General features: G+C 36.5%; 3 protein-coding genes and 1 long non-coding RNA gene across 5 annotated transcripts; all 4 read right to left on the reverse strand.

Moving 5' to 3' along the window:
• Nucleotides 1-235: 235 nt before the first annotated feature.
• On the reverse strand, nt 236-4,903 carry LOC120120416 (G-protein coupled receptor-associated protein LMBRD2B-like; the record flags this gene model as incomplete). Its single annotated transcript, XM_039140065.1, has 9 exons — nt 236-965; nt 1,043-1,135; nt 1,235-1,448; nt 1,856-1,943; nt 2,036-2,166; nt 2,564-2,739; nt 3,169-3,233; nt 4,221-4,301; nt 4,767-4,903. Coding segments are annotated over 9 exons (1,131 nt in total), but the record flags the coding sequence as incomplete, so codon positions are not given.
• A 660-nt stretch (nt 4,904-5,563) lies between these two features.
• On the reverse strand, nt 5,564-7,367 carry LOC120120397. Its single transcript, XR_005515901.1, has 3 exons — nt 6,565-7,367; nt 6,166-6,285; nt 5,564-5,772 (listed from the first exon to the last, which is right to left on the reverse strand). It is a non-coding gene; the product is annotated as an uncharacterized LOC120120397 (long non-coding RNA).
• Nucleotides 7,368-8,177: 810 nt separating this feature from the next.
• Nucleotides 8,178-12,368, reverse strand: LOC120120324 (splicing factor 3B subunit 1-like). Of its 2 annotated transcripts, none has more exons than XM_039139977.1 (2): nt 12,289-12,368; nt 8,178-12,178 (listed from the first exon to the last, which is right to left on the reverse strand). In XM_039139977.1, exon 2 carries the CDS (start codon nt 12,163-12,165, stop codon nt 8,359-8,361), a length of 3,807 nt encoding a protein of 1,268 aa, XP_038995908.1. In that variant the 5' UTR covers nt 12,166-12,178; nt 12,289-12,368; the 3' UTR covers nt 8,178-8,358. The 2 variants fall into 2 exon arrangements, with proteins under 2 accessions (XP_038995908.1, XP_038995907.1); XM_039139976.1 differs by having other exon boundaries at nt 8,178-12,212; nt 12,289-12,351.
• A 1,245-nt stretch (nt 12,369-13,613) lies between these two features.
• On the reverse strand, nt 13,614-14,747 carry LOC120120417 (14-3-3-like protein). Its single transcript, XM_039140066.1, has 4 exons — nt 14,736-14,747; nt 14,420-14,542; nt 14,114-14,230; nt 13,614-14,009 (listed from the first exon to the last, which is right to left on the reverse strand). The coding sequence occupies exons 1-4, from the start codon at nt 14,745-14,747 to the stop codon at nt 13,950-13,952; spliced, it is 312 nt and encodes a 103-aa protein (XP_038995997.1). The 3' UTR covers nt 13,614-13,949.
• Between the last annotated feature and the right edge of the window lie 49 nt (nt 14,748-14,796).

Below are 14,796 nucleotides of genomic sequence, written 5' to 3' on the forward strand. Positions count from 1 at the left end.
TGATAATGGATAATTCATTTTTCAGTATTAATTAAATCAACATGAATAATGAATAAATATCAAAAATAAAATAAAATTTATTTAACAACAGTTTTTTTCTTTCACTTGAATTCATTTGTTAGTATCAATAGTATATTAAAAACTATCATCACTTGTAAACATAATTATTATAAAATTAAATGTAAATTAATATATATTAGAAATAAATTTAAACGTATATACATTAAATGTTTGCTATTACAAGTAAACAATATGCCTTGGGACGCGCTTGCATCCGGTGTTTCACTCTATGTTCTAAAATGTATGAAAATTCTGTAAGCTTTGGGACAATACTGAATGCTGCTTGCTATACTGCTGCAAATGATCTGAAGACCCTACCATTATGGCTTGCATCCAGTTCGTCTCGGAAAACGAACCTCCTTCGCACTTTAGCCAGAAATGAAGTCTTCAGCTTTTTGTCCCGGAATCTATCAAAGATGATCTGAGTTTTCAGAATCATGCTCAAAATTCATCATCGCCAGCATCAAGTTCTTTAAGGCCCTGACTTGGTGTTTTCAATTTCTGGAAAATTTCGTTGAGAAATTCAGATGGGGAAGCATGGGAAGGCACTTTAGTTCCTTGAGTCTGGCTCAGGGGGATGAAGTTCTTGGCTTCTAAGGTCGACTTGATATTTAAAAGACCAGACTTCATCGATTGCCATTTCGACATTAATCCCCCCGACGGTGATGTCCTTGCACTTTCAGAGTTGTCATAATCAACTGTAATGGATGTGGATTTTTTTTCGGTTGAATTTGAGTTAGATTCTTTTTTCTTCTGGTGTTATCTAATGCCTGAAGATTTTTTGGTGATAGATTCCCTGCTTGTTTCATGTTTAAGCTCTTCTTTCAGAGGTTTAAATTTACCCATCTTTCCAAGTTCAGCTGCACTGTTTGCTCTTGAAACTGCAGCACTCTTATCCTTATGCCCTACAATGCGCATCAGCAAAGTCATTGGCATGATAGCATATTTGAATATAAGATCATACATACTGTTCTATTGCTACCATGTTCTTTGTTGATACGCCTGCCATTTAAATTCCTTGACAGTGGAATAACATGTTCACAGACTTTATACCCTCCTTCAAACATAGCCCGTTCTGGAAAGAGAAATGAAAATATGTACTAATTTTACTTACAGAGGAAAAGTAAGAAATGTCATTGTGCATGCTGCTGATGGCAAATATTTTAGTAGTTACCTTTATGTAAGATTATTAGTCCCGATGGATCAAATCCGTCTGTCCCATCAGCTTCATTTTGGAATCTGAACATCTTCCAGTTTCCAAAATATTTGATAACACGATCGAAGAAGTTTGTCACGAGTAAGAGTGTGTATACAACCATGATAAGGGGATAGATTTTATTGAATCCTTTACCAAAGAAAGGGACAGCATCATCTTTGTTCCCCATTCTCTGCATATAAGTAAGATAGTCAAATATCCTAAAATACGTATCATTATAATTATAAAATTTATGTCCTATTTCTGCATAGATTCCAAGAATAAAACATGGCAAGATTTATGCATCTTAAAAAGATTGTCAAGGGAAAACACTTCGAGACATTAATAAAGATACAACATTACTCCAAGAATTGCACCTTTCTATCAACATCAAGTTTTTAGTGTGCAAAACACAATAAAAAAATCAACGAAATGCCCCATTATCACATGCAACGATACAAGTCCCGGTAGCAGAGACACAATATAAGATTAAGATCTACAAGTAATTTTGCAGAACTGGTGCATGTTATTGAAACATTATCATCTTCAAATGGCCTGATGTTTACAAAAAAAGCACAATAAAATAGAAAATTTACAGACCTTCTCGACAATCGTTTTCCTTTTACCAGGGAGATAAATAAGATTGAGAAAGCTGTAAGAAATTGGTGGAGCATATGGTGCAACCATCCTGACAGATATATCGGAGTGAGCTCAATTACAAATTCTAAACATGAGAGAACAAGTAAAAGTTGCGTTGAAAGAAGAAAAAGGAAGAATTACGAGCATATCATAAGCAAGCTGACTGAGCTTGTTTGTCTCGGTGTCAAGGCGTAGAACATTAGCATTCCAATTTTGAACAAGGAATAATAGGTGCAGACACACATATACATCAGAGGGATAAAAGAAGTCATCTGCAAATCAACATGATCATTTGAAAACACCACCCAAATGTACCATTTATTAACTTAAATATAACGGGGTGATTGATCGGACATCAAGAAGACATTTAAGTAAAAGGCATATTTCTCACTTTCAGTTAGTAGCAATAAGCAAATGAATGATTGAGGCTATAAAGCACTAGTGCTTCCAACTCTTAGTTTTAAATTGATATTAAGGCGTACAAAATGATTTCTGGTTGGTTTCTTCCTTCCATAACAGGGGAATGGGATATATAGAATAAAAGAGTAATAACAAATTGCAAGCCTGATTTCTACAGTACAATTCTGTGTTTTCACACAAGCTTGATGCTTATACCACAAGCAATTTACCCATTTGAGCATCTTAAGAATTAATATCTCAATATATTACCTGCCCAACCAGTTCGTTCTCTCCCACAGACTTTATGAGAATGGAGAAGAGAGAGAAACCAACTCCACTGGGCAGTATGGTAGCCTCTGCTAAGAATATTGCAGCTGACATGTAACCCAGAATCACGGCCAAGAGTCTCTGTAGTTGCTTTCTTAGCAGGCAACGCCAAACAAACCCTGTAAGGCATAACTACATAGTTTAAATATTAATATTACCTGATTTGATGGTAAATATAACTAAATGTATAAAGCAACTTAACAAAGAGCCATTACTGCAAGTTCACAAAAAGTACTCCATTTCATTACTCAGCAGTTCAAATGATTAAGCATCCGATTTATGTCATGAATGACTTCACTTTTCAGCACTATCTTGTGCATAAGAACATTTTGTTGTCACATTACAAACTGGAAAGGGGAAAAAAGAACCACCAAAGATTAAAGAAGATTTATCTACATGATTTATGGATTTCCAGTCTAATAAGAAATCATGTAAAAACTGAAACAGAAATGTAAGCATATAGATGGATAGGTTAAATTTAGCACCCAGAAATTCCCAGAGCGCAATAAAAATTAGAAATATAGATAGCCTCCAAAATCGATAATTACCAACCGTATCAAGAGAAGGCCCTAGTTTTCCAGATCGTTCAGGCTTGAAGCTTGAAACAAATTTCCTGCAACACTTTAAAATGAATCTTTTACGAACTTTTAAGGAAAACATAATGCAAGACTTGAATAGCACATAAAGACAGAAAACTGTGATTTACTTTAGTAACTATAGATTCCACCATCAAATCTTAGATGGATGATGTGAAGAATACAAGAACCTTTATTCAAATTAACTATTCTGTCTAATATTGGCACCTTTAACTAGAAAGTAAGATGCAACAACTCTCAATATCTTAGAACATTTTGAGCCTCATTAATACTCCATCAGATTCAAGGGGAACCATTTGTTGAATATAATTTATTGACAACACGCTCCAACAAGTTTTTTCCATCTTAGTAAAATAACCTGATTTTATTGTTTCATGTCAGATCTCTTTCCTTGACAATCCTCACTGTCATATAAATCGGCTATGTGACAACCCTGTACAGATGATTGGTATCTAATGCTGTTTCTCTACTCAAATTGACAAAAATCAGCAACATGAGATCTTAACTCCTCTCCCTAGCATCAAAGATTATATCCTTAAAGCATTGTTAACATCTTATCGAATACATCAGCTACTTCATGTCCACTTAAATGCTAATGCATAATGATAATAAACAAATCAGAAAATGTCTGAAGTGCATGAATATCACTAATATCTATATATTCTACACTTGGAGTTAAGAGTATGGCTGCTCATTCAAGAATGAACAGCAAAGCATAAAAGAAAGCTGTAGATGCACCTCTCTGTATGTAAAAAAAAGGGCAAATACAAGGTAAGTTCACAGGAAATAAAGGCAGGGAAGAAGGGTTTTAAGACAATCCACTTTGCACAGTTCAGCTCAGCCGACGAATTGGTCCCCGTAGAATAAGCATCTTAAGATAGAACTACTGAACACAGAATTTAAATCTAAAGTTGATGTTTTACAGAGGAAAAAAAAAAGCAAACACACACACACACAAAACACATAATATGCATTGAAGTGTTCTTTAAGTGTAAAGCACAAACCATCCAGTTGCTTCACAGCGCTCATAGTTTTTGACAATGTCTTCCAGTTCGAGAGCTTCCAAGACAAAGCTCATATATTCACTGCAAAAGTATCTGTGTTAACTTTAATTACCACAGGAAAAAAATACACTCGAAGCAGAGTACAACAACAGTATTCACAGTTCTAAACCTTAATGATACCAAAACCATGCTTGATAGAGAAAATACTTGCCTTCTAAAATTAATCTAACATCATTTGATCTGTTTCCTCAAAGTATGGACAACATAAAGAGGTTTCAAAGGGTAAAAATAACAATGATTCTTCTAAAAATAAAGTTTGGCACTCTTCTTCCTCATGTGGAAATTATCTATCAATAAACAAGTTCTTGTGAATTAGATGTTTCTCCCAATAATTGCACACATTTGAACTGTCAATTTCCCAAACAACAATACAAAATAGGTCCACAAAATTGCAAGAAAATTTAAACAAAGTGAGACACGATCAAACAACAGAACTCCATTAATTCTGGCATATACTATATTTGTTAACAACATTATGACATATGCCTTTGATACTGACAGTATTGCTCTCTAGCTATCCTAAGTCGGGGTCTGAGAGATACCATTGATTTCTCATCAGTGTCATAGTCCATATCATTCTCCCCAAACCTCCCACCTTGAGGTTTTGAAGGAAGGATCTTCCTTTAACTGAAAAACAGGAAAAAGGTTGAGTGAAGTATAAAAAGCTCCATTTTGAGACTAAACAGACACACAGACAGAAGTGGTTCCATTTTTTCTAACATGCTGTCAATAATATTCATATACGGTTTTAAAGGATCACGCTTGGTCATCTGATTTGATGTCGCCTGGGTTACCTAATTAAATCCACCTTCATTAGTTCTGAAGGAAAAAAGATAATAACTTGATGTTATCTATAGCAATATGAATTAGAAAATAAACTAATATCAAAGGATGTGAAAATTATATCCCTCATCACAAATCCAAACAAGCAACTAGACTGAAATAACATCCAACCCTGTAAGAACAGAGAAAAGAAGCAGTAGACTAATTTAATGTGGTGCTAAATAGGAAGGCCAAAAAAATAAGAGAACATCAAAATACTAATGATCCTTATGGGGATGTTAACAGGAATGTGACGAGGACCGAGTGTTATAAAGTGAAAACAATATCCTTCCCCTCAAACAATCATCAATAACATATGAATAGGAAACACATTTTGCTCAAACAAAGTTGGTTCAACAATAACTAAATAAAATAAACCACAAAAGACTTTTGAATGTACTTCTTGTTCTTTTTTCTTATATTGAATTTACAAATGGTAGTTATAGATGAACTTGCTACAATAGCATTTGACGATTCTTGATGAGCGCCATCAAGTTTAACAGCCATTTTAGCAACTTTGCCCGAGAGAAGCTTTTGGCGGGTAGTCCAATCTGCATTCTTCCAAATGCCCTTTGGGATTTCACTAAGACCAAAACCAAGAAGAAAGGCACCAGTAACAAGCCCAAAAGTATTGGAGCAAGCCATTGCAAAACCAATAATGCCTCCACTCCTATACCCCCAAAATACAAAAATAAAAAAATAAACAAAGGATGCTATACCAGTCACCATCCAAAACCACAGAAGCGGGTATTTTAATAAAAACATTGTAAAAGAAAAGGGTGTCAAAGTTCACACCCTAATATCAATAAGGTATAGGATGCATACAAATTGATAAATGCATGAACATAAGACAGGTGCCAGCTAAAGGATCTAATTAAACAAAAACGAACCCTCGGGAATACCGATATCATAAATCATTTTAAAACAGGCACTCAAAATGCTAATTTAGCACCTACGACCACAATATCTAAAGGAATAATCATGAGCAGACAAACATGATGAGAAACAAACAGTCAGTCAGAAGCGAGAAAGAGCAATTAGTCAATAAAAATATGAAACAAACCAATTTCTGCAGAAAATCGACAAGTCCAAGCAAACCAACGCAGAGGTAGAAGACTAAGTTTGCATGTATGCTAGTCTTCAATCTTTCTGCCAAAGTGAAATCTCCAGCATCTTAATAACCCTGAATAGTAAGCACCACAATCCTGCTTAGAGAAATAATTTAATGCAGATCGATGAGAATACATGCATCTTTTAATCATGAATCTTCTAAAAACTTTACTTTAGACCCCAACAAAATAATAAACAAAAGATAAAGAAAGTAAAGCAATTAAAAGTAGAAGTATAAAGATATTTCGAAATGCACATAGAAGCTGCAAGAACACTTGGAAATAAGTAGGGGTGGAAAAGTAACATATAATTGGGGGGGGGGACATATTGTGGATTCTTTCGAATTTCATACCATGTTAGCAGAAATGTAATCCAATAACTCAAGCTCCAGAATAAAGATATCTCACTGCTGGAATGGCCCACCATTGTCTGCCAGATGAAGAAAGCAAAAAGAAAAGAAAAGCAAGCAATCTAATATGCATGCATAATTTGCAGGCAATAAATAAGCAAAGCTTAAATAGGAAATCTGAATCAATAAAGAGAAGAGAAGAAAAAAAGAAAGAATTAGGTAGTCCAAGGAAATCACCGTCCAAATATAAGCGGGGACAAGGATGATGACCGAGAAAGAACAAAACCAAGTATATCCAACGGTTAGAAAGACGTAAATGGGAACAGAAGGGCCCGCGAAATATCTCAAAGTGAGAATCACCATCCCCAATGTTAAAGGCAACGAGATCAAATAGAAAACCAGCATCTTTCTTTTTGATACCTTCTTCCTCTTTCTATACACTTTAGATAAACGAATATAGTTTATATGGGGTCTTGGTTCTCGCTGTTGTTTTCCCGGGAAACACTAGTAAAGAGAAAATAAAGGTTGGCTGTGAATAAAACAATTATTTTTCCTCTTTTTAACCCTTTAATTTTAAGGGAACCTAAATTAACGCAGCAATTTGCTAATTGCGGGTCAAGAGGCTCTTTTTATACGTTTTCTGGGGCTTTTCTTTCTCTTTCTTTTTATTTTTTCCAGCCTTTTTCCTCATTCTCATTTTCAAACGAATCCCCGCGCAACATTTAAAAGAGTTGGCTCACCAGTCACCTCAACAAAGTTCTCCGTTTTTCTGATCATCGTCCAATATTCAATGCCAGATTTTCTACCTCTTCCCTGCAAATTCAGTTAATTGAGAAAAATAAAGGAAAAAGTACTTGGGAAGGGAGAGGAAGACTAGCCATGTTAATGGCGGCAACGACTTATGGATCGCCTTTCCATTGACATTGATTTTTTTTTAATTTCCTTAACCAACAAAGGGGAGTTTTGTTTTAACTAAAAAAATCCATTAGTTTTATCATTAAAAGATGAAATATTTCTCCAACAACTAGTTGGTGGATGAGTCACTAAATCCCTTAAGTATAATCATAAGTTCAAATTTTAAAATTTACGAATAAAACAAACTAGATTGAGAGGGTTGTCCTCGCCTCAACTATATAATTCGAACAAATATATATAAAAGAAAAATAAAATTACATTAACATAAAAATGAATGTAAGGTAGATAAACTGTTAATATCATAACTCAATATCCAACTCGAAGATTCAGAATAGAGATATATGAGCATAATAACCAAATAAATATCATCTAAATCTAACAAATTTGGGAGTGATATAAGAGGGAGAAAAGACAGAGAACCGCTAGAACAAATATGGAAGTTGAAAGCTTATACTAAACTATTTTTTGTTAATAAACATGAGCAAACTTGAATCACTTGGCATATGTTCCATTGAACAAATATTTGTTTGGTACAATCAGCGATCAAAGGCCTGCTCAACCGAGTGGCATCAGAGGCCCATATGACCAGACATCGATTACAATGCAAGCTTAGCTAATACAGAAACACAAACATTTGAATCCAGCAGCTTTTACTTTCAAAATGCTTGCTGCCTCTTGTAAACAACAAATTTATTGGAATGCGTAATAACATAAAATTCTGCAAAATTATCATTTCGTACCATACATCACACAGTAAAATCATAAAAGCAGTAATAAACAATGTCACAATCCCATTATAAGCGTACGAGTTCTAATTTCAACTACCTAGTGCATTAGCAAAGGGAGCAATTTCCAATTGATATCTGCCTACCACGAGCCAATTTATACGAACATCATTAACTCGGGTCTACTGTATATGTTGTTCTGCTCACTACTCTGTTCGTCCTCTAGAATAGGATATGCTGCAACAAGAGCATCTTGAGCTCCAATATACAGTGAATTATATATCTTCCAATATACTTCCCTAACCTTCCGAGCAGGATGGAAGAGACCCTGGAGACAATAGTTCAGCACCACTGCAGCACCTAAAGCTACCCTCATCCCTTCAATAGCCTCCGTGACAGCATTGATTACATGAGGGGAAGTCTCAAATATGTTGGGCCAAACATAGTTCAGCAAGTGGACTAAAGCATCCTCGCAACCTAACCCGGCCACACCCAAAGCCATGTGCTTCACAGCTGAGGCTGCAGTTTGCCTGTGAACCAAATCTCTATCCATGAGAGCATCCTCAAGTAATGGAGTCACAGCATAGATGTAATCTTTACCCATTTCACCAATATACTCGAACAGGAAGGAAAGAGATTTCAAGACACCATTCTGCACATTAAGTTCTGGCACACGGTACTCATTCATCAATGCTGGTAAAACTGTGAAAGGAGAACATGTTTCAGCAACAATTGCAATTGCCACAGTAGTACAAACACGGTTCTGGCGTTCTTGTACTTTGAGATTGTTTAATAGAGTAGCCAAGACATCTTGTGGGCCAATGGCTTTAGCAATATATCCAAAAGTATTGACAGTAGCTCTCCGAATACCCTTCTTGTGAGCTTTAAGCATCTCAAGAAGCTCAAAACAAATCCTCATCCACTCCCTAGCTGGTACAAACTCTGCACCTCGATCAGCAATACGACCAACCAGATCAATGCAGTTTTCCTGGACCTTCTCATGCCTATTTTTCAGAATAGGTGTCAACCTTGGAAGCAAATCCTTGATAGGAGGTGTCATTTTTGTCATACCAATAACATTGACAATTGCCTTGAGGGCTCCTAAAATAGATCCCAAAACTTCAGGGTACTCCTCACCCAGATACTCATATAGAACAACCCCAAGATGACCCATCAATTGTTCCTCTTGGCACTGTTTCATAACCACTGCAATTCTTGAAATAAGATCAGCTGCCTGCTGCCTGACCTTGGCACTCTTGTTATTCAAGCGCCATTTTATGGTACCACAGATCTGGGGAAGATAAGGTTTCACTCTCTGTCCCAGTGAATTCACAACAGCACCAAATCCATTAAGCATCACATTGGCATCATCACTAGTCTGCTCTTGGAAAGCATAAAGAATACCATCAATCAAAAGTTCCTCCAACCTGGCATCAATATCAGATGCACCCAAATTTGTAACCACCTTCTCAATTGTTTCCATTACCATACGTCTGTAGGGTTCACTCTCATCCTTCAGATCCTCCACTATTCTCCCTACGATATCAGCAACACCTACTTTATTTGCCATCTCAACAGTTGTCTCCACAAGCTGCCTATAATTTCTCCTATCTAAAGCCATCCTTCTCACCCAGAAATTCCTGAAGAACTCAGGTAGAATATCATTCCTAATGTACTCGGCTTCAACACCCTCAGTGCTCACACATTGCTTCACCACCTTGAGCACAATCTTCTTCATTTCTTCATCAGGAGACTGGAACTCACGGATAAGAATGAACATAACTTCTTTTGTATAGTAACTAGCATAAATAGCATCCATCAAAGGAATGATAAAACCGATGGCCTTCAAAAATGCAGCCAATACTTTACCTCGGTGAGACCTGATACCCTTCCACAATGGTTTTAAAACTGAGTCAAAGCTTTCAATGCCATAGGGCGCAGCAGCCTCAGCAAGAGCAGCCAGAGACAAAGCAGTAATTGTCCTCACCTTCTGATTCTCATCATTCAACCCATGTTCTATGATTTCTACTAGGGACTTTAAATGAGGAAGCACAGCACAGCCTATCAAAATAGCAATCTGCTGAACAATCTTGATCCCAGTATGCCTAGCTTGCCATGACTTCTTACTCTGACACACAGCTTTCAAAAATGGTAGAAGTGCAGGAATCCCAAGTGCAGAAGCAACAACACTAAAAGCTCTAGCAGTTGTATTCCTAACATATTCATCAATGTTGTCAATATCAGGACGCATTGCAGCAATCATAGTAGCCAAACCAGCTGCCTTACTGAGATTAGAAATGATTTCTCTACCCTCCACACGTGCATAATAATCTTCATCAATCAACAAGGGTTCGATCACAACAAGAATCTTGTGTACATAAGGCCTAACCAACTCATCCAATTTATACAGCACCCTGTCAATAACCTTAACCAATAGATGCCTCTCCTGATCTTCCAATGTAGGTTGCATAAGCAACGGCAGAATCCTATTAAATAATGCATTAGCACCAAATTCCCTTGCCTTATCAGTGAGCTGCCTCAGAGCAGTTTTCCTCTGTGGTGGTGTTCCATTCTTTACCTTCAACAAAAGTTTCATGATCTTCCGTTCCTTCTGCTCTTCTGGAGACAGCTCATCCTCATTTTCCTCATTCAATAATGACCCAAAATACTGATAATCCTCAGGCTTCATAAATGGCAACCCACCAGGTGGTTCCTTAGGCACATCAAATTGCTGCCCACGATTCTCCTCGGGTATAGCATAAAGTGGAGTTCCCATAGGAGTTGGAGTAGCAAGAAGCTTTCGAGCAGGTGTCCTAATAGGCACATAAGATGAAGGTGGTTCCAAAATCTTATACCCTTCTTGTGGGAACATAGCATCAAGCTCCTCATCAGTCAATGGCCGATTCCTCTCCTCAATATCCTTCTCCCACCTCAACAAATTATACTGCTCCGGAGTCATAGGCCCACGAAGATTACTTGGAGTTGGTGTTTGCAAATCTGTACCACCAAAAGGAGTAACTCCAGGTGTAAGAGGAACATTTGGTGTAGCCCCTGCCATTGGAGTTGCACTCCCCATGGTTGCAGGAGTCTCGTCCCACCTAGATCTCTGTCGTTTTGGCGTAGGAGTAACCAACCCTTTCGGAGTAGCATCCCATGTAACCCCAGCTGGTGTTGCACCAGGGGTAATTCCACCTGCTGGGGTTCCATCTGAATCAGCCACCCGCCCAGGTGTTGGTGTCTCATCCCACCTATTCCTCCTCCCAACTGATGGAGTCGCATCAGAAACTCTCCCAGGCGTTGGGGTAGCATCCCAACGCCCAATACCAGGAGTTGCATCAGGCAAATCCCAATCAGACGTTTTAGCCTTCTTTGCTGCAGAACTACCGTCATCTTGAGACTGGTCCCATCTATTCCTCCTCTTAGGCACCGCAGCAGCTGTACCACCACTCTCTTTCTCTACCACAGCGGCCTCCTCTTCCTCCTTTTTCTTCTTTGCTATAGCTCTTAAAGTCTCTTCCTTCTCCCTCTTCAATGCCTGCTCTCTCATCACATCAGCATAAGTCCTCACGGAGGGATCCGGAGTCTTCTCCCCGGCCGCAAATGCATCGTGTCTATCCGGAGAAATGACTTGGTTCAACCTCCTCCTCCTATAATCATCTTCACGGTCAATAATTTTCGCGGGTTTCCTAAACCCTAACGAGTTATCATCTTCTTCACCACGGGGCATCTCCTTGAGGAGTGATTTAGGGGCCGTATAAGAGGCGAGCTTCCGAGCAACCTCAGAATCCATGGAATCAAGATTCGCATCATCGTCATCGTTAACAGGGATGGAGGAAACGTAAGCATCCCTGTCTGTTCCGCCGTAAAGATCCCGGTCGAAAGTTAGGGAGGTAAGCGAAGCGAGTTCCTCCTCTTTTCGCCTTCGCTCTTCTTGGGTTTTCGCTATCTCGTTATCAATATCCATAACTAGGGTTTTTCTACAATTTTTTTTAGAGAAGAATCAATAAAAACCTATAACAAAAAATAGAAACGAAAGATGGAATGAAATCAAACACTTAAGATCGAAATGAATAGAACAAAGACTGACCTGAAGGCGTTGATTAATATGGCTATGCAGATCTGTTGCTGTGCCTGTGCAGATTTTGAGCCCCGAGTGATCTTTAGGGATTATTTATATAGCGAGAGAGAGCCGACATGGATACAATCCGAGTTAGAAAACCGGAAAAAAGTCGGTTTGGACTTTGGATCAAGTTAGATTTATGTATGGACCCTGGCCCAATACTACTCTAAAACAATCTTCTAAGCTAGCTTTTAAACAATCCATATGGCTGGAGGTATATTTTTAAAATTAATTAAATTTAGGAATAATTTAATTTAAACTAAATATACATATTTTAAAATTAAATGAATTTAAATTATAATTATTTATAAATGAATAATGAATTAATATTATAATATTATGTCTATACTTTCTATTTTATACTTCGAATTTTGTATATCTTTTCAATTGAATCTAAGTTATTAAATTAAATGAAATTAAACTCAATTATACATTTTAAAAATTATATTATCTTATAGATTATGATTAGATTGTTTTTGGAACTCCAATTCATGTATATACAACTATAGTATTCCTTAAGTTGTAGCCTTTGTCACCATCATTATCTTAGAGTAATGGACTTGCAATTGTTATCTGATACTTGATTGGTACTCGAACAAAAGCATCTTATTGTAAACCCTACATGATGCGTAGAGAGCAAAAACCATTTAGTAGTGCCAAAATTTTCTTTTATTTTCATACCTTTTAAATATCAATATACTTAATTATACAGTAAATATATGATTCATATACAATTTATTATTTTTAAGTAACATGTAATAAATAAGTATTTCTACTTGCAACGATATCTAAAACTTAGATGTTGAAATCATATATATATATATATATATTAAACTATAGTTTAAATTAATTCTAAAATCCAAAATAACCTAGAAATTAAGCCCAAATTTTCCCATTATTTATATATATATATATATATTCTTTCTGCATTTCTTCTTCATCTTCAAACTCTAAAATTCAAAACTGAAAACCTCTTTCGTATTCCCATGTGGATATACGATATTTATTTGATCAGCATATGTAACAAGTAAAAACCAATGGAAAAACAGTTTGAATTTGAACTACAAAATCCCTTCACCACATGTAAACAAGCAGCAGCAGCAGCAATGATAAAACCCATGAATGCCAATTTCACATTCAACTAAAAAACCATCCAAGCAACAGTAGTTTAAAAAACCTAATTTATACCTTCTTTAGATGTGCAAACAAGCTTAGACGAAGCAGACGACAGCTATATGGGCAAAGGACGAACAAAATAAACAGATACAATCATATTCGATAACGTGCACGACGCCATAAGAAAACAAAACTATATATAAAAACCAATCTTATAATCTCAAGAAAACATCTTCCAAAAATTAAGCTTAAGAAACATATCAATCATCAGCTCCCTTATTGTCAAGAAAAGGACTAAGAAAAGAGTGTACATCACCTCACTGAAATTACAAATCTTCAACTCGAAAAGAATAACACGTGAAATACTGATAAACTTTTAGCATTGCTTCCAAGGTTCATAAATCGAAGATTGATCTCCTAAAAACAAATGACTGAAGGGATAATTGGACCAATCAACTTCTCCATACAAAAACAACCAGAGAAGTAATATGCTACCATGAAGATTACCGACTTCACTGTTGCTTCTCATCCTCAGCTTTGGGAGCATCTTTGACCTCATCTGTTCCATCATCCTAAATGGAAGAAAACCGATAATAATTAATAATGATAGATCATCATTCACCATGTGATGGCAGCATACAAAAGTCAATAAAATGAAACATGTGTGGGGTCTAACCTGCATATCCGAGGTCCACAATGCGAGGTTATCACGAATAAGTTGCATTATCAAAGTGCTGTCCTTGTATGAATCCTCTCCAAGGGTATCCAGCTCAGCGATGGCTTCATCAAAAGCCTAAGGAAATAATTCATATGATGAAAGCATGTTGACAAAATAGAATTTGAAGACAAAATGATAAATGAAACTCCAAATGAGAAAGGATTTGTAATACTATTCAAAAGTATATAAACCAAGGACCAATGTTTTCAATGAACAAGATGAACATCGAGACTGAACTAAAATAAAAAAGTTTTGTTATCCTAACTGTTTTGCAAGACTGCAAGCACGATCAGGAGAATTCAAGATCTCATAGTAAAAGACGGAAAAGTTCAGAGCCAATCCTAAACGAATAGGATGAGTTGGGGCTAGCTCAGAGGTCGCAATATCCTGAAAAGAAAACAGAACATAAAGATGTGGATAAAATAAATAAAAGCCGGAAATATGAACAAACCATAAATCAGGTGCACTTTAACATACTCAAAAACCAAATGTAGAAGTGAGGAAAAAAGAATGAAAGAAAAAGAGTAGATCTAAACTGATGTCAAGTATTTAAAAAAACAGTAACACAAGTCTACATAACCAGGAAGTGCATCAATCTGTGGCAAAACTATATAAAAGGCTCAATTAACCGAAGAGCACAA

This window comes from Hibiscus syriacus, unplaced genomic scaffold (assembly GCF_006381635.1).
Source record: "Hibiscus syriacus cultivar Baekdansim isolate YM2019G1 unplaced genomic scaffold, ASM638163v2 tig00110338_pilon, whole genome shotgun sequence".
NCBI lineage: Eukaryota > Viridiplantae > Streptophyta > Magnoliopsida > Malvales > Malvaceae > Hibiscus > Hibiscus syriacus.